This window comes from Pan paniscus, chromosome 2 (assembly GCF_029289425.2).
Source record: "Pan paniscus chromosome 2, NHGRI_mPanPan1-v2.0_pri, whole genome shotgun sequence".
Lineage (NCBI taxonomy): Eukaryota > Metazoa > Chordata > Mammalia > Primates > Hominidae > Pan > Pan paniscus.
In genome coordinates this window covers 17,369,818-17,390,539 of record NC_085926.1, presented here as the reverse complement: position 1 = coordinate 17,390,539, position 20,722 = coordinate 17,369,818, and the positions used below count along the sequence as shown (strand labels likewise).

General features: G+C 35.0%; 1 protein-coding gene across 25 annotated transcripts in view; it reads left to right on the top strand.

Moving 5' to 3' along the window:
• The window catches only part of TBC1D5 (TBC1 domain family member 5), a 595,437-nt gene that overhangs the window by 344,884 nt on the left and 229,831 nt on the right, over positions 1-20,722 (top strand). For all 25 annotated transcript variants that reach the window (XM_063602211.1, XM_063602210.1, XM_055109554.2 and 22 more), the window contains 4 exons: positions 708-816; positions 2,277-2,366; positions 2,470-2,544; positions 3,990-4,057. In XM_063602211.1, coding sequence (XP_063458281.1) covers positions 708-816; positions 2,277-2,366; positions 2,470-2,544; positions 3,990-4,057 — 342 coding nt within the window. The remainder of the gene's footprint in view (positions 1-707; positions 817-2,276; positions 2,367-2,469; positions 2,545-3,989; positions 4,058-20,722) is intronic.

Here is a 20,722-nt window from a genome sequence, read left to right as displayed (position 1 = left end):
AATGAGGCACAGGTGTTAGGCCCCTGGTGTCTGCATGCCTGGGAGGTATATTTCAGTTGTTTATCTACTCAGCCATAGGTACTGCAAGGTACTCAAGCTTGCCTTTAACAGTTTTTACAGTGAGGCTTTTTAATTTTTTGATGTTTTTTTCAAATTTGCCCACACCTGTTAAAATTTTAAAACTGATCATGTAGAAAGGAGTTGCAATTTCAGTAGTAAGCAGCACTAATGGTTAAAGTAGTCTTTTATTATACTTTACTGTCCAGCCTGACATTAAAGAGAAATTGGTTCATTTAAAGAGGTATTTCACATGAGAAGCTAATATAATCAACATTACACTTCTTTGTTGCATATTTTTGGAGCAGGTATGTTTTTGTCATTGGCTAAAACAGTCATATATTATTCATTTTTTTCTTGTTTACTCACTGAACTGTACTATCAGCATTTTAGAGGAAATGGAATAGCCTCCATAGACATTATGAATTTCAGTAGCTGGCGTAATTATAGCTATCTACATATTCATTAAATCTACGGAAGAACTGTGTCCAAAAAGACAGCCATGCGTTCAGAAACAGTACACAACTAAATATATATGTTTTAAAAGTTGCATTTTTTAGACTTACTTAAAATTAATTTCCTGTAGAACTTCTCTCCAAGCAGAGGAATTTTAACAAAAGGATTCTCATGCTTTGGTTTCTTTCATATAGGAAAGAATGGGAAGAACTATTTGTAAACAACAATTACTTGGCAACAATAAGGCAGAAGGGGATTAATGGGCAGCTGAGAAGCAGCAGGTTCCGCAGCATTTGCTGGAAGGTAAGAAGAAAATATTTATTTACAGTTTCTGGTTGCAATATATCAACACATTACCTGATGCCCTGGAAGATTAGCCATGCAGGGGATCACTGAATTTTCCAAGAGACTTCACTCCCATTATTTTGACCATCTATGTTTATCTTTCATAGGACATTTACTAGTAAGTTTGAACTACCTTAGTCCTGAGTAAGTGATAACGGTAAAAGAGTCATATAAAAAAACTATCTTTTCAACTGTTTTGATGGTGCCAAATTCAGAGCAACACTTTTACACTCCCCAGAGGCTCTTGCAGAAATTCTTGAAGATTTGCAAGAAAAGGCAGTGGTCGGGGGTTAACTTTTAGGTTCCTATTATATCAAGCCATCATTTAGTTATCTTCCCTTTTTTCTTCATAAATGGCAGCTGGAAAATATTTTTCACATTTCTTTTAGTAGTGAGGGGTGGCAAGAAGTGGAAGGAAATTGGATGACTCTCCTTTAGAGGAAAAGGACCACTGATTACCAAAACTAGTAATAATAATCTATAGTTGTCTTTTTAATTGCTTTGAAATATTGTTTGTTTTTGTTTTCTAAACATGAATTTATTTAGGTTTAGACTCATTTCTAGAATGAATTCTATCATAAGTTTTTAGGGTTATCTGCATAAATTAAGCATACTGAGTCTGTGCAAGTAAAGACAAAAACACATAGTGTATTAGACAGTTTTAGGTTCAATAATTTAGATTTAATAATTAAAATACACTTTTCTTCTTTTAGATGCAGGCATTAAAGGCAGGAGACCTGCTGCTAGAATATTTGTATACAAGTGTTTGTGCCCCACCCCCATTCCCTGTTGTTTAACTTTTACTATCTTTCATTTGTTAAAAATAAATCTAAATCCAAATTTATTTTAATATTGTATTAAACTAAATTAAATCAAATTTGTCATTTTAAGATTGTTTGTTATTTTCATAAGCTGACTGCCAGCTTTAAATTACATTTTTTTTCTGTAAAAGGAATGCTTTCATGTTTCAGGCTATGCCCTCAGTGAGACTGTTGTTCACTAACTTTTACCAGCTTGTTTTAAAACAAAACCTTAAATGTAGCAATTACTAATCAGACTTTGTGCTCCCTAATAACCCCCTTACCACTCCCATTAAGACTAGAATGTAAAATGTGAATTATATTTGAACCTCAATGAATTTTTCTTCCTTTTTAATGTAAATCTGAAGGGGAGCTTGATCCTATTTTGTGGTGTAGCTTTTGTTATCTTGCTTTTTGGCCTTTGTTCACTTTTTGAATTTTCTGATTATATATTTCTTAAATATCTCCAAACAGAAATTGGTAGGAATTGAAATGATGATATAAATATGAAATATCATGAATATTATGTCTTTCAATGTTCAGGTGGTTCAGTTTGGCATAGTTTCACATTTTATATCTTAAGATTTTTACAAAAGTTTCTTCTGTTTTTCTTGACAGCTATTTCTTTGTGTTCTTCCTCAAGACAAAAGTCAATGGATAAGTAGAATTGAAGAATTAAGAGCATGGTATAGCAACATTAAAGAAATAGTAAGTAAATAGTATATTTAATTAATGTAATTGTTTTCTTATGTACACTTTAAAGTCCAGTAGCCTCTGATCCTTGTGTGTGTGTTTTCTCTTTCTTTACTAGCATATTACCAACCCGAGGAAGGTTGTTGGCCAACAAGATTTGATGATCAATAATCCTCTTTCACAGGATGAAGGGGTAAAGTTCGTCTTTGTTCATGTCTTAACCTCTTTTGCTGCTAAGAATATGTTTATATGACTGGTTGCCAGTCACCATGAAAGCAATATATTTCATGCTAACTGTTTTCTTTATTCCACATACAGTACCACCTAAAACCTGGTAGAAATGATTTTACATTACATATATATACTGTGTTGTAGAAAATTTATGATCTATTTCTGTGGAATGGCAGTACCAAGAAATCTCGGGATTCTGTAAGAACTAAGGGTAAAATATAAGAGCATAAAGATGAGAATAGAACTTTTATCAGGGTTGCAGTGGGGAATTGGGTAGCTAAGGAAAGCCTCCCTTCGTCGTGAAAATAAAGAAGGGCTCACTTAGTAGGACTAACTCGCAGGAAGAAAGAAGTAACCCTTTGTAGTGAGTCTATGAAGAAGTTTTTAAAAAATCAGGTCTACTTCTATTCATATTCCAGTGAAGACAAGGATTACTACTTTAAAGATATTATGTAACTTTAAAAGTATGAGTGCTCTAATTTTTGCCTATTTACCTAAAAGCACATTTTTTCCATTTAATACATAGTGTTAGCATTTCTCTTTCCCAATACGTAAGTATTTATAGACTCTTCGGTATAAGAACATAAAATATTAAGTAATTTTTAAAAACTTTCCCTTAAATTCACATTTTAAAATGTACATAAAAACCTACTGGATTATAAAACCAAGTTCTGTAGAAAAACTTAACCCATCTTTCTTAGTGCATTGGGAATTCAGGTCAGGTTCAAGCTGCGGACAGTTGGCCCATGAGTCCTGCTGTAATCCAAGCACCTTTCTGTTGTTACAGGGGTAGTAGCAGTAGCATATGGCAGTGAAAAGTATTGTTCACTTTATATAGATAATAAAAATTTGGAGAATATACACTAGTTTCTCATTATTCACAGGGGATTGGTTCCAGGCCCCTCATGGGCACTACAATCTGCAGATGATCAAGTTTCTTATATAAAATGGCATAAGTATTTCCATATAACCTGTGTACATCCTCCCGTATACTTTAAATAATCTCTAGATTACTTATAATACCTAATAGATTGTAAATGCTAAATAAAGTTGTTATAATGTGCTGTTTTTCTGATTTGTATTTTTTTATTGTTGTATTGCTATTTTTAATTTTTTCCCAATATTTTTGATCCACAGTTGGTTGGATTTTTGTTGTGGAACCTGCAGATGAGGAGGGCTGACTTTATATGATAATATCAAACTGGAAAAATTGATGTTAGAATAAAGATGTGTTTCTGAGATTAAATTAGATTTTAATAAAAATTACCCCAGTCTCAGGTTTTCTATCTGCAATGTGAAATGATCTCAGAGAAGAATAAATTTTAACCATTTACATTATTAAATTGAAATCACTAAAAGTAAAACAAAGGTGTGAGACTATATAATAGATTGTTTTCCTTATTTCAGAGTCTTTGGAACAAATTCTTCCAAGATAAAGAACTTCGATCAATGATTGAACAAGATGTCAAAAGAACGTATGTAGAACTATTTACATGTTACTTTCAATAATTCAAATTGTTGTTATCTCTTTCTAATTTTAACAAAACACAAAATCTGCAGAGTCAACTTAATTGAATGCAGTATTCTAGTTGTGTTTATAACAAACTTGTTTTGACAAATTGTGATAATAAGGATTGTTTTCTACTCTAATGATACAGATTTCTATGTTCCCTTTTTAAAAGTAAATTACATTTATAATATTGATAATCTTCAATAATATTTAATTAGTTTTATCAAGTTCCAACAATTATTTGAAGTCATATTAAGGTTATATTGTATAGTCTTGTTGCCAGAAAAATTTATCCCTTGCTTTATGCATTTTGAATCCCTTTCTAACCAAGTTACTTGTTAAAACTTGTTAAATTACAACTGTTATTCTTATCCTCACTTCTCTTCTTCTTGAAGCTATTCAGGTTTGCAAACAATTTCTTCTCTCAATCTACTCAGTATTTACTATGTAAAAGGGTAATTTGTTACTTAGCATAATGTCCATAACTTTGATATATTCGACTGAGTCATAGGGTGAGGAGTAAATGGAATTTGTGTCAGAAGATCATAGAGTCGTAACTAACGGATGCTGTAATTGTGGGAAAATTACTTCAACATCTTTCCCTCTCAGTTTCCTCTTGTGTTAAATGGGGGTAATAGTAACCATCTCTTATGATATTTGAGGATTAATTAATATCTGTCAGAATAGTAAATTAGATAAGTTTATACTTTAAACTATAAATCATTATGTAAATGTTAGTAAACTTAATGTAATCCTTAGGATCTGGGATTAGCCAGGTATGTGCAGAATCGTGAGTAGCTCTGGTGGCTTCCTCCAAGTACTTCTGCAGCTTTGCCTTTGTGCTCCACTCCTAGTTCAATTCCTGCTAAATCTGTTATAATGTCAAGGCCTCTCGCTCTCTGATACTCATTTCTTTGCAAGTTATAAATACTGAATAATGAGATGACATGAACTACTACTAAGTTTGTAGTACATATTTAACAATTTCTTTAAAATGAAAATAATTCAGAGGAATCACAGGTTTAGAGTAAATGAAACCACAGGTAATTGGCAGTGGTAATAGGGTATGGGGTGGAAAGTTTGGGATGATTTTGGTTAGCTTGAGTTATCCAGTTAACTCAGGAGTAACCCAGTTAGGGAAGCTACTCTCAGAGGTATGGGTGATAGTGCTTGGTCTCCCTAGTATATAGGTGCAGAAAGTAGAGCACCATTGTATTAGCACACAGGAGTCCTGGTACTCGGTAAATATTTGAATAAAACAAAAGAAGGAATTTCCTCAGTAAGTATATAGTTAATCAGTGGTAGTAAACAGGCCTTTTAAAAACAAAATGTGCAGTATATATTGTTAACTAAACTGTAAAGGCATCCCTTTTTAAAAATGCTAGGTAGTTATATTTAAAAACTTGCCAACTTCAGATTGATCTGTCTAATGAGCAGGATTATAATTAATCTCTCTACAGTTATCAAATGTAAATGAAGGGGCCACAGCGCTGGTGCCAAGTCACAGAGTCAGAGGCCATGGGGGCCAGATTGACTTAAAGAAATAGCAAACAAGAAAGGGGGAAAATAAACCTCTGATAGCCACACCAAACAGGCAGTGATACTGGGAATTTTTTCATCATTTTAGTTACTTAGTTCGAACATTTCTGCTTTGTTATGTAAGAAAGTGTTAGTTCTTGAAAACTTCTATATTTTCTGTTTTTTTCTTACAAAAATGCAAGATATATACACAGATACATATATACATATACATATACATATGTATATTATACACATACATATATATGTATATTATACACATACATATATATGTATATTATACACATACATATATATGTATATTATACACATACATATGTATGTGTGTGTGTATGTACACACACATACAGTGTTTTTCTTAAAATGTATCTCTACTAGTTTATTTTAATTAAAATGGCAAACCAGTGACCCAAAGAAGGTAGCTAGAAGGCCCTATAGTTGATAGAATAGTAGGGAAATGTATTAGCGTTCTCTAGAGGGACAGAACTGTTAGGATAGATGTATATATAAAGGGGAGTTTATTAAGGAGTAGTGACTCACATGATCATGGTGAAGTCCCACAATAGGCCGTCTGCAAGCTGACAAGCAAGGAAGCCAGTCCGAGTCCCAACACCTTAAAAGTAGGGAAGCCGACAGTGCAGCCTTCAGTCTATGGCTGAAGGCCCCAAGAACCCCTGGCAAACTGCTGGTGTAAGTCCAAGAGTCCAAAACCTGAAGAACTTGGAGTCTGATGTTCGAGGGCAGGAAGCATCCACCATGGGAGAAAGATGAAGGCTGGAAGATTCAGCAAGCCTGCTCTTTCCACCTTCTTCTGCCTGCTTTATTCTAGCCACACTGGCAGCTGATTAGATGGTGCCCATCCAGAGTGAGGATGGGGCTGCCTCTCTGAGTCCACTGACTCAAATTTTAATCTCCTTTGGCAACACCCTCACAGACACACCCAGGAACAATACTTTGCATCCCTCAATCCAATCAAGTTGACACTCAATATTAACCATCACAGGAGGGTTCCATATCTTATTCTCTTGAAGACTCTCCCATGGCTCTCTCCACATTTAGATTAAGTCTCCTTGTCATTTCTATATAAATTTTCTGGCAAATACTTAGCTTGTGAGGTAAGGCGGTCAGTCTTATTTTAAGTCCACCAAATTATTTAATTGTAAAAGCTGAATAGCTTGTATAAATTTACTTTACATCTTTATAAGGTACTATATGATCTAAAATATATGTTTTTCATTTCAATCTATGAGGAATTTCCTAATAATATAAAAGAAGTACAGCCCAGATAAGGTTATAAAGTGTTACTTGTTTACTAGCTTTGTGATAAGAATTTTTTAAAAAATGTATATTTATGGAGCATCGCTATGTTCCATAATTGCCCTTTGCACTGTGGGGGACAGAGTGGAGTGGTGAATAACACAGATAGGGTGCTGCCATCACAGGTTGTATATTTTAGTGTGGTGTCAGGGAGAGTGGTGAGACAATAAGCATGTATAGATAAAGAGAATAATTACAGAGGGTGATCATTTTTCTGAAGAAATAAGGCAGAGTAACTAGATAGCTGGAAGGAGAGTAGCCAGTGGGATGGCTACTTTAGGAATAGTGATTGGAGAAGACATCTTTGAGAAGATGACATTTGAGCTGAGATGTGAAAAAATTTAAAGGCCAGACATGTGAAGAACTAGGGCAAGAACATGTAGACAGAGGGAGTAGCTAGGGCAAGGTTAGTTTCTCAATGAAAATGAGCTCAGTGTTTAGAGGAGCAAAACGAAGTCAGTTCGGCTAGAGCAAGTGCTTTAGAGAAGGAAATCTGAGAGGAGAGCAAAGGCCAGACAGTCTTGTAGACCACAGTAAAAAGTAAGGATTTATTCTGATTGCAATAGGAAGCTTTTGGAGGACATTGAGCAGTGGCATGATACCTACAAAGATAATTATGGCTGCTGTGCAGTGGGGCAAAGGTGGATGTAAGAATGGAAGCTGGAAAAGCAACTAGGAGTCTATTGGAGTATTTCAAGTTAGGTAATGTTAGCGATTTATTAGACTAAAAATGTAGTAATAAAGACAGGAGTAGGTAGATGGGTTGGGGATATGTATTTTATGTTTCAAAATACAAATTAGGGGATCATTATGTGTAGTTTTCTCACATTCATAAGTTTCTGTTCCATTTTTACTGCTCTGTTGCAGATCCTTTTTACCTCCTGCCCACAGTCACTTACTTGTTTAATTGTTTTCTTGGGATCTAGTGTTTTTCCACTTCCAGTCCATTCCATGTGTTAACAGCCTAATCACTCTACTCAAAGCACATTTATAATCATTCTATTTACCTAATCCAGAACTTTCTATGACTCCCTGTGCCCTGAAGAAGAATGGACTTACTCAGTTTCTCTAATACATACCCAGTTCCCTTTTAGACAAGTGCTTCTGGCATTATTCAATGAACAGGTTTTGTGCTTTCCATTTTCCATGTTTTGGAATCTTTCATGCTCTCCTCTGCTGGAATGCTGCTTCCCTCTGCTTCCTGTTAGATTCCTAACAGCTGACCATTCAAGGCCTGAGTTCACCACCCAAGTTTATGAAACATTTTCCAGTCTTGGCAATTGGAAATCATTTGTGCCTAGTCTGTGTTCTATAGAATTTTCTTAATAACTTTTTAATATTATTTAATTTTGTTTGGTCTTTTATTTATTTAGGTCCATCTGTCAGTGTATTCAATACATTTATATTGATCTCCTTAGTGTACCAGGCGTGATATGGACCCTTAAGAAGCTTACAGACAAAACAGGAAAAAAAAAGTTACAATGCAGAATTATTGGTGCCATTAAGAGAAGCAGTATGTACAAGAGCTCTTGTGTTAGCCCAGATCTTACCTTTCAAACCTAGTAGTAAACCCTTTGAAGGCATGGACCTAGTCTTGTTTTTGTCTCACTGGTTATCACCAAGTTGATGCTTAATAAATGATCATTGATTGTGAATCTTATCACTGATGATCAGTGTTGTTCAATTTTAGTAATTATCTCAAACATCTTTAAATTTTCACAGACATAAGCACACTTTAAAAAATACTATTATCAACTTTCTAGTATGAGTTTAAACAAGATAATTTGATTTCATGAGCTGTGATTCTGCCATCATTATTTAATTTATTTGATCTGGATACGTCACTGTATTAAATATTATCTTCCCCTTCAGCCAATTTTAATATTCTTTTATGTCACCCTTTTTTGCCTCAAAGCGTTTTGCAATCATTTCAATTAATTGTTCTTTGTCTTAACCTAATGAGGTTGTTACTATTCCCATTTTTATTACTGAAAAAACTGATAATCAAAAGGTAAATCAAGGAATTTCCATTTACAGCATTCTAATTTAGAACTTGAATTGTCTATTCTGAACAAATGTTGCCATGTTTCAAAAGCTGTAACATTAAAAGAAATTCAGTATTATTTAAAATGGTGGAAATAGTGAGTTCAGGATAAAATATCATTTCCATATTAGATGCCAAAGAAGTATGTTATTTGGTCTATCAAGGTCTATTCTAAAAATATATATGCAGCATCTATAACATCATTTGCAAATTAACATATTTATAAGCTATTGCCAAATAGTCTCATCTTTTCTTCAAATGTGTTTTCCCTCTCTTGAATTAAATGATTAAATTTCTTTAACTGACTTTTATAATTGTAACTTTGACCATATTTAAAAGTTTATCTGATTGCCTATTGATATGCTGTTATCATCTTCAATATTTGATCTTTTGTATTTCTAGTTATTTTAGTTAACATTTTAGGTAGCTCATTCATAATTTAATTATTCTTTTTCTTACTTGTATCTCCATGGTGAGTTTTTAAAGATGCAGCTTTCTTGGGCCAGGTGTGTTGGCTCATGCCTTTAATCCCAGCACTCTGGGAGGCCAAGGCAGGAGGATCACTTGAGCCCAGGAATTTGAGACCAGCCTGGGCAACATGGCAAAACCGTCTCCACAGAAAACACAGAAATTAGCCAGACATGGTGGCACACACCTGTAGTCCCATCTACTTGGCAGGCTGCAGTTGGGGGATCTCTTGATCCCAGGAGGTTGAGACTGCAGTAAGCTGTGGTCATGCCAGTGCACTCCAGCCTGGGTAAAAGAGTGAGATCCTGTCTTAAAAAAAAAGTAACTTTCTCATCTTCATGTTTCCTTTTGTTTATAGTGTATATGTATGCCATGCTTCAAACATAATCTATTTAAGCAAATTTTGTCTTCTCAGTTTTTTAAGTCTTATAATTTGATATTTTGCAAGCAAACTTTGTCTCCTCAATTAAAACACACCTTATTTGATATTTTCTGGATTCATTAATAATTGCTTGCAAAAGAAAAGGAGCAGTTAGGGAAGTAAAAAAAAATTCTTTAAATTCTTTTTTAAAAATTATAGATATGTGCTGTACTGTTTGGTAGATACCAGGCATATGTTGCTGTTTAAATATAAATTTAAATAAAATTAAAAATTTTAGTCATCACAGTAGCTATAGCTGATAATGGCTACTGTATATACTGTACTGGACAACTCTTATAGAGGATACTTCCATTCTTACAGAAAGTTCTTTGGACAGTGCTATATAGATAATTCATTATTATGCTCGCCTCAGCAGCACATATATTAAAATTGGAATGATAATTCATTATTGTTTTATTTTTGTGTAATATATAATGTAAATGTCTGCATTTTGCTTTTTATTCATGTTGAACTTTTAGATATGGCCTCTGTGAAACATTTACTTTTATTTCTTTTCTCTCACCTTTAGAAAATGACATGAATTTTTACAGTAAATCTTTCCTGAATTTTTGGTCAAATGTAGTTATTATGTTACATTGTAGTATGTGGATGGAAACTAGATTAGTTTTGAATTTTTTTCTATGTTAAGCATATTCGAAAGTTATTTTACTGAGTAATTTATTGATTTTTTTTTTTAATTTAAAGATCCTCTTTCTCAGTTCCTATTTCGAAAAAGAAATACTCCCAGTAATTTGGTCCATTGATGTCACACTTTACAAAGTTAAGATGTCCTAAATGTCGGTATCTCCTACACAGTTTCCTCCAAGCCCATTTTTTATTGAAATAAAAAACAAATTCCTCTGGGAAGAAGGATTTTACAAGCAATTTCAGAGCAGAATTGATTTTGGTGTGTGTTAATGCCGACAATCTGCCCAGTGTTAAAATGTTAAAGAGAAAAAAAAAATACAAGCTGCCATATTCCTGTGATCACACCAAAATAGCAGCTTGTATTTATATTTTCAGTCTCCTCGAGGTGGACTGCAGGCACACATGAATGAGTGGATGTACTTGGTGTTGTGTTGTGATTTTATTTAATGCAGGCAAAGTACATGCTTGTGCATGCACGACCAGCCCTCACATATGCACTTGTTCACAGCCGAGAAAGTGAAAACTACAACACAAGCCGCTCTCTAAGAGTTGTCGGCAACCTGTGTGTGTTTCTTAAATATTAAAGAGGGGGGAAAACAGATTTTCAGGAATATGAAAAATAATGCTTCTGTCAAATGGCCTGTAGTCCTTCCTCATTTGACACTTAAGGTAAAAGCAAAATAATTACTATTGCATATGTATATTTAGTATCTTTCCTGTACTGCTCCTGTACTGTTTTAAAGTATATTTTTCTCATTTCTGTTTCATTTAAGCATGCAAATTCTTAGCATACATTTATTCTAATTTGTGAGATTTTTTAAAACTTAAATTTTTTTCAGTATTTTAATGAAAATATAGTTGCAGTGCTTTCATTAGCACCCTGGTGCTCCTAATCTTCGGAATTTAGGAGCAGTAGTACATAGGGGCAGCACAGTTATAGGGGTACCCTCTGAACTGCTGACCAATAGAGTTTTTGCTTTTCAGATTTTCTTTGTTTTAAATGAGCCCAGATTTTTAAGGACTATTTATAGTTGTAGATTTATCTGATTATGAGAAGGTTAAAAGGTAAAGTTTGGTGAGTAGTAAAATAATATTCCCAGTGGCCACAGCCTGTTTGGTAGTGTAACACAGTCTTTTTAGAACATTTCAGCAGATTTAGAATTGAAGCAGCTTTGGTACTTCAGGGGTAATGCTTTGTATTTAATTTTTCAATTTTTTTCTTAATTATTGAAAAACTTCAAAATAAAGTCTGTATTTCCATTTGCGACACAGTCTCGTCTGGCACTGAAAGTACATATACAGTGTATCTACCTACGTTTATATTTTTTCCTAATTTTTTACCATTATGGTAGGAACAGAACGATGTTTTTGGAGGAGTGGAGGAGGGGGGTAAAGGGCTTGTTAAGTGACTCAGGCATTGTAGAACTAGAAAGAACCTTAGGTGAAGACCTCTACTTAGATGGTGACAGATCCCATCTCCTGAACTGCAGCCACACCTGCCTTCTCCCAACCTTATATCCTGTCATCCCAAACCGCCCCTCCTTTTTGTTTTTGCTTAATCTTCTCAACTCTATGGTGATTTCTTACTCCACCTTCCTTATTAGCCTCTTGGAGATTTTTCTGCTGCCCTCTTGGGCTGAGTCCTACTCATTGTCATCACAATAAATTACTACTTCCTTTTTTTTTTTCACTTTAAAAAATTCTGTATTCACCTCCTGTTTATGAACTATGAAAGCTATATGTCATTCTTTTCTTCACTGAAAACATAAATTAAAGAAAGCAGAACCTTGTTCAGGCTTTCCTTTTGCTTTGCCTTCATATCACTAGCGCCCGATTGCGTCATCTTAATTTTCCTTAAAGGTTTGGTTGTTTGTAAGGTTTGTAGGTATATTTGTCCATTGAGCAAATACTACTTGAGAGATCACTGTGTCAGCCACTGTTTTAGAAGTTCAAGATTCAAATAAAGAAAAGACTGCCTCTTCTGTTCTTTAATATATAATGCATATTTTATTGTAATTATCTTCTTTTAAAATTATCTGTAAGATGTCTGTTTTTATTCTCCTAGATTTTCTTGAGTTTATATGTTTTGTAGCTTCATATTTCCCAGTACTTGGCACCCATTGTAAGCATTTATGTCATTAATAGTCATCTAGTAAAATCCTTTTATTTTGCAAAGGTGAAAAGTTGAAGCTCAGAAAGACTATGACATGAATAAACAAATATAACTTGTTAAGGCCAAAATGGAAATGGTACCTGGGACTTCTGTTTTTCCATTACTCTATAATTTGTGTTAATCTTGTTTGTCTAGATTTAATGCTTCTTCAAGAAATGTTTATTAAATACCTTCAGTGTGCAAGCACTTTGTGAAGCAAAACAGGACAGAAACATAAATGAATCAGTATCTCAAATCTTATTCAAAAAGTGATGGAGACTAAATAAGTAGATACTGTTTCTGCCTTCTGGGTTTATATATTGTAATGCAGTGTTTCTCAACCTTGGGAGTATTAACATTTTGGACCAATTCTTTGTTTTCAGAGGTTGTTTTGCGCACTGTAGGATGTCTAGCAGATCCCTGATCTCTACTTGCTAGAGCTGTGAGGCCTGTTCACTCTGATGATAGTTTCTTTTGCTGTGCAGAAGCTCTTTAGTTTAATTAGATCCCATTTGTCAATTTTGGCTTTTGTTGCCATTGCTTTTGGTGTATTAGTCATGAAGTCTTTGTCCATGCCTGTGTCCTGAATGGTATTGCCTAGGTTTTCTTCTAGGGTTTTTATGGTTTTAGGTCTTACGTTTAAGTCTTTAATCCATTTTGAGTTAATTTTTGTATAAGGTGTAAGGAAGGGGTCCAGGCTCAGTTTTCTGCATATAGCTAGCCAGTTTCCCCAACACCATTTACTAAATAGGGAGTCCTTTCCCCATTGCTTGCTTTTGTCAGGTTTGTCAAAGATCAGGTGGTTGTAGATGTGTGGTGTTATTTCTCAGGCCTCTGTTCTGTTCCATCGTTCTGTATATCTGTTTTGGTACCAGTACCATGCTGTTTTGGTTACTGTAGCCTTGTAGTATAGTTTGAAGTCAGGTAGCATGATGCCTCCAGCTTTGTTCTTTTTGCTTAGGATTGTCATGAATATATGGGCTCTTTCTTGGTTCCATATGAAATTTAAAGTATTTTTTTCTAATTCTGTGAAGATAGTTAATGGTAGGTTGATGGAAATAGCATTGAATCTGTAAATTACTTTGGGCAGTATGGCCATTTTCATGATATTGATTCTTTCTATCCATGAGTATGGAATGTTTTTCCATTTGTTTGTGTCCTCTCTTATTTCCTTGAACAGTGGTTTGTAGTTCTCCTTGAAGAGGTCCTTCACATCCCTTGTAAGTTGTACTCCCAGATATTTACAAAGAACTTAAACAAATTTACAAGAAAAAAACAACCCCATCAAAAATGGGGTGAAGGATATGAACAGACATTTCTCAAAGGAAGACATTTATGCGGCCAACAAACATATGAAAAAAAAAAAAACCTCATCATCACTGGTCATTAGAGAAATGCAAATCAAAACCACAGTGAGATACCATCACACACCAGTTAGAATGGTGATCATTAAAAAGTCAGGAAACAATAGATGCTGGAGAGGATGTGGAGAAACAGGAATGCTTTTGGTGGGAGTGTAAATTAGTTCAACCACTGTGGAAGACAGTGTGGCAATTCCTCAAGGATCTAGAAACAGAAATACCATTTGACACAGCAATCCCATTACTGGGTACATACCCAAAGGATTATAAATCATTCTACTATAAAGACACATGCATACATATGTTTATTGCAGCACTGTTCACAATAGCAAAGACTTGGAACCAACCCAAATGCCCATCAAAGATAGACTGGATAAAGAAAATGTGGCACATATACACCATGGAATACTATGCAGCCATAAAAAAGGATGAGTTCATGTCCTTTGCAGGGACATGGATGAAGCTGGAAACCATCATTCTCAGCAGACTAACACAGGAACAGAAAACCAAACACCGCATATTCTCACCCATAAGTGGGAGTTAAACAATGAGAATACATGGACACAGGGAGGAGGACATCACACACTGGGGCCTGTTGTGGGGTTGGGGGGCTAGGGGAAGGATAGCGTTAGGAGAAACCTAATGTAGATGATGGGTTGAAGTGTGCAGCAAACCACCATGGCATGTGTATACCTAATGTAACAAACCTGCACATTCTACACGTTTCCCGGAACTTAAAAGTATAATTTTTTTTTTTAAAAAGGGTCACATGACACAGCAAGTGGATCATGTAGAAAGAAGATGTTAGCATAAGACTGGACCCTATTTTCTGCACCAATATTACAACCAGTAACTATCATTGATTACTTAGTAAATTCAATTTTATGCCATCACTAAAAAAATAAATAATAAAAACTAAAAAATCTAAGGGCCTTTTGTCTGACTGAAGGGTTCTCTGTGGCATCATCTTAGAGCTTTCTGAGATCTTAACAAAGGCTTTTACAGTCACACCTTTGATTTCATCTTTAGTTCTTGCCTGTCTTTGTCCTAGATTTGATCTTTGCCCAGAAGCAGTGTGTTAATGTCGGTATCATTTGCTGACTTGAGAAGCTGGGAATGAGAAAAAGCTTTATTTTCAAACCAAGAAAGTTCTAGCACCTTTATGTTTACCAGTTATTCCTTTTGTTTTTTCTCTTCTTTCATTCTGCTATAAGTAACACAAATAAACCAGACAGTACTTTCAGTACTCTGCCTGGATATCTCCTTAGCTAGATCACTCAGTTTATTAGATTCATTTTCTATGTTCCATATAACTAGAGGCTATCACATTGCCAGACTTTCTGTCACTGCATAATAAGGAGCCCCTTTCCTCCATTTTTTTTTCTGTAATGTTTTCTTCACTTTCATTTAAGCCCTCACTGGCAGCCTCTTTGCAGATTGTCTTTTGTTAATAGTCTTTTTCCCACAGCCTTAATTTCTCACTGATGCTCTCCTGAAGGTCCTTCTGTCTTCTATCCAGTCCCATAGGCACTTCTACCACATATTTTAGGTTTTTGTTTTTTTTTTTTGAAACAGCACCCCAGTTTCAGATATCAAAACCTCTATTATATTTTGCTACGTAATTAATCAACCAAAATTGGTGGCTTAGAACAACAATTAATTATTATGTCATGGTTGCTGTGGATCAGGAGTTTGGGAGCAGTATAGCTGGGAGATTCTGGCTTAGGAGTGTTTCATGAGATTGCAGTCACGTGGTTACTGGAGCTGCAAACGTTTGATGGCTTGACTATGGCTGGAGTATCCACTTTGGTTCCTCTCCATGTGGATCTCTCTAATGTGCTGCTTTACGGTCCTCCTTCAGAAGATACTTTCTTCAGATCAAGCGTTCCAAGAAAGAAAAAGAGCCATATAGAAGCTATGTTGTTTTTATGCCATTACCTCAGAAGGGAAATGTGAGAATTAAAAAATTTGCAGATATAGTTTTAAGAGCAGCACAATCCCAATGGAGTTTTCAAGGTCTTCCCCATGATCTTTTTCATTCCGTCTACTAGAAGGGGAAATGTGTACAGAGGCCTGCCGGTGGGGAAGTTAGGGGAGTGTATTTCGTGGTCCCACATAATTTCCACTCTCATTCCATTGGCTAGCACTCAAGTCACATGACCACAGCTAACTGAAAAGGAAGCTGGGAAATTAAATCCAGCTATGTGCCTGCAAAGAAGAGAAAACAGGTTTGGTTGAATAGGGAGAATGGAAATTACCAACCAAAATAGGGAACACAGGAAGAAAAAGAATTGTGTCTTTCAGTATGTCTGTTTTTATTCCATATCAAATTGTTCCTTGTTGTGGTCTTGGCTTGATTGTTCAGTTTTTCTTTAATAAAACAATAAACCACAGTAAGGTATTATAGTTATTTTGGTGGTTAATAGTATTCTAGGGAGTTTTCATCAGCTCATTTAAAAATTTTGGATGAGTGCTTGTTTTGATTTTCCGTTTTTGAAATATGGGCATAACAACAGTTATTGTTCCTTCAAGTCCTTCTGTGCTTCTTTGTCCTATTGCATGATTATAAACCCTCACCAAGGGCTTTCCTTTTTCCCCTGGGGCATCTTATTGAATACTTGCATCTTCAGTATTTCATCTGGGCCCAATGCTTTGTCTGTTTTAATACTTCTAATTACCTAATTATGTACTATAATGTGGTGACAAAACCCTTTATCATTTTACTCTTTTCTTAACCCTTTTCTTGCTTAGGAAAGATTCTTTTTGTCTCTTTGTTGCCTGCATTACAGATAGCCCCGATATTTGTCTGGCTTCCCTTTATTGTCTGTATTATGACAGACCATTGTCCTGTTGAATGTCTTTCCAACTATCAGGCACCTGGGTTCCTGGTTATTGGGGCTCCAAAGTTGGTGTTTAGTTGTTCTCCATCCCTCACTTTTCAGTTCACTTCCACACACTGCAGTCATATGAGACCATATCCAAATGGCAAATAGGATACTCTAGTTGTCATAAACTACTTTTGTTACAGAATTAGCAGCCATTCTATCATGTATAGGTCTTTGTATAATCAAATGTCTGCAGTAAGTATCCATGAGCCAAATGTAATAGAAATCAATAAGATTTTTAAAAATTATATGAATTGTACTTCAGGATAGCTAAAAATTGATGAAGGATTTTTTTTTCATTATGTCTATGTCTTAGATAATAAAGGAAGAAAAAATATGATAGAATTATAGTTTTACCATTTTATGACTTCTAATGAATTAATAGATTTAGGCAGTGATCATTAACAGTTGGTAGCATCACAGAAAGTGGGATACATTAATGTTAGGTGCCTCCTGATGGAAGTACACAACACCAACTTATCACTGCATTGAAATCACCCCAAGTTTAAAACAACAGAATTTATTTTGTTGTTGAATCTACAACTTGAGCAGGGCTCAGTAGGATGGCTCATCTCTGTTCCACATGGTGTTGGCTGGGGTAGCTTGAAGTCCAGGGTCTGGAATCATCTGAAGGTTTGCTCATTCACCTGTCTGGTTATTGAAGCTGGCTCTCAGGTGAGACCTCCTCTGGAGCTGTGGTGAGAACACCCGCGATGGCCTTTTCATATGGCTGTTTGGCTTCCTTACAGCATGGTGGTCTGGTTCTGAGAATGTGTCCAGAGAGAGCCAGACAGAAGCTGTGTTCCACCACCACTTTTGACACGTTTATTTTTTGAGAAACTGGTCACTAAGGGCAGCACATACTCAAAGGGAAGAGAGTCAGACTCTTTCATCTTTCTATGGGAGGAGTATCAAAGAATTTGCAAACATGTTCTCAAATTATGTCATCTATAGATGAGACAAGAAGAATCTTGTTGAAAACTTGAACCTGAATCTGATAAAGTCTCTAGATCTAACTGCCAGTTTGTAGGAAATACAGGGGACAGGAGAATCGTTAAATAAGAAAATGGAGGCACAATACGTAAAATTCTGAATGTGGGAAGCTTCTACAGGATAAAAAATCTGGTTTCTTTAACAAATACATTACAAGATAAAAAAGAGAAGAAGGACAAGTCTATAGATTAAAGGAATCTTAAGAGATAATATCAACAAATTGCAATGTACTGACAAATATTTCTTGGTTCTTGAACAAAGTGTTAAGAATTTTTAGACAGTCACAGAAATTTGAACATTTACTGGTTATTTGATTAATAGATTATTATTTTTATTATTAGTAGTGTTACAATGGCACTATGGTATTTTTTTTGTTTCTTTGTTTGTTTGTTTTGTTCTTTGAGACAGGGTCTGTCTCTCTTGCCTAGGCCGAAGTGCAGCGGCACAAACACAGCCCACTGCAGCCTCTACCTCTGAGGCTCAAGTGATCCTCCCACCTCAGCTTCCCAATTAGCTGGGACTACAGGTTTGTGCCATCATACCCAGCTAATTTACTTTTACTTTTTTTTTTTTTTTGTAAAGGCAGGGTCTCGCTATGTTGCCCAAGCTGGTCTCAAACCCCTGGGCTCAAGGGATCCTCCTGCCTTGACCTTTCAAAGTGCTGGGATTATAGGTGTGAGCCTCTTCACCTGGCCTATGGTTATGTTTTTAAAGAGTGCTTATCTTTTAGAGATACACATTGCAGTATTTACAGATATAATGACGTCTGGGATTCGCTTCAAAATAATGTGATATTGGAGAGGAATATATGTAAAACAAGAAATGATTAGTGCTGAAGCTAGCTGATGGGTAGATTGGGGTTCAGTTCACTGTTGTCTTGTCTTTATTAAATGTTTGAATTTTCCATAATGAAAGATTTTTAAAATTTATAATTAAACCTATATTGCCTACCAATTTTGGTTTATTTCAAGATAGAAAACAAAACTTACACACCACATGTTTGTGATGGCTCTTGTTATTATTGTGTACTGTGTAAAATTTGTTTAAATATGGTTTCTTCACACATCTGAGAGAGAAACTTCTATATTATCAATACTGATCAATTGAGTCTAAACTGAAATATGACTTTTACCCTAAAGTAAGGATTTAAGACTATTTTAGTCTAAATTCCATTATGGACTACTTAATATTTGCTGTTCATCTCTATTTTTAGAGTTTCGCCCTCACCTATTTTACATCTCAATTTTTATTTTATGGACAAATGTAGAAAGAAAGACCTTCTGTTAATAATAAAATTTGTTTCCAGTTCCTACTTAGTGTGATTTTTTTCCTTTCTGTTTTATTTTCCTACCAGATATTTTGGTTTGAATAAATTATGAACCTCTGCAGTTTTAATTCTAAATTTCTCTCTTTATTTTCATGAAACTGTAACATCATTGTTGATTTTTCAAAACCTGAATGATTGTTGCATCTAGTGTGGTTAGTATTCTGTGCTTTTAATTATGTTTCAAAAACAGATTTGCCTTTCCAATGATATTTGGGTTAGACTGATGTTCAAATTACTTTACCTAGCCTGAATCCACACCATCTAGCAAGGGGTAAATAAAACCTAGAAGTGTAATGAGTGGTAGGGAAGCTATTTTGAAACTTACAACATATCATCAAAAACAGATTATTACTATTCCTAGAAATGCTACTCACTGTACTTTTTCTCCCACATTTCTTATACCTATAAATGTAACATCTTCTGGATTGAATCCTGATACTGTGACCATCAAGTATTTTTTGTAGGAACTATGTTATTGTCTAGGTATATTCATCAACCTTCAGAGCTAGGTTCTTATGTGTAACTCTAAAGTCATGGAATTTTACCTAAATGCATTTCTCAGATTGATTTATAACTGATTAGAGAAGCAGTTGGAAAGTGCTGCTGTTCTGTTAACTACCCAGATACCTTGGCAGAGGTATTATTTCTCTGTGCTTCTGTTTACTTGCCTGTTAATCTCTGAGTTGGACTGGAGAATCTCCAAAGACTCAGCACAAAACTCTGATTTTCAGTTCTTTTTCCAACTTTTGAAATAGTTTTGAAAACTTTACTTCTTTTTCAGAGCTTTTCTCTATCTTTCTACCTTACTTATTCGATGCAATGGATTCTTCATCATTTAAAGAACAAGTTATAGTTTTCTAACAAAGAGAGTGCCATGAAACTTCACAAATTAGCACTTCAGCATTGTAGAGCAGAATCATAGTTGGTGTGCTGTTTCATAGATACGCTATGTCTGCATAATACATATTTTCAGTTGATTTGGTATTTGCTAAAAGTAGACAATTTAAATTACTACTTGCAATTGAATTCTTTTAGATCTGTAGTTTTTAATCTTGAAAGTGGTTGGTATGCATTTAAATGAAACCAGGAATTGATATACAGTGTGTTAAAAGAAAAACTTCAGCCGAATTAAATTTAATGGAGTTTAATTGAGCAATGAACGATTCGTGAATCGGGCAGCCTTCCGAGTCAGAGTAGGCTCAGAGACGCCAGCACAGCCACATGGTGGAAGATTTATAGACAGAAGAAGGAAAGTGACATACAGATAACAGAAGTGAGGTACAGAAACAGCTGGATTGGTTACAGGTTGGTGTTTGCCTTATTTGAACATGGGTTGAACAGTTGGCTACATTTGATTGGCCAAAACTCAATGATTGGCAGACGTGTAAGCTGTGGTCTGTTTACACCTCCACTTGTTATAGTTCACGATGTACAGAGAAACCTTTAGGCTGAACTTAAAATATGTAAGGAGGCAG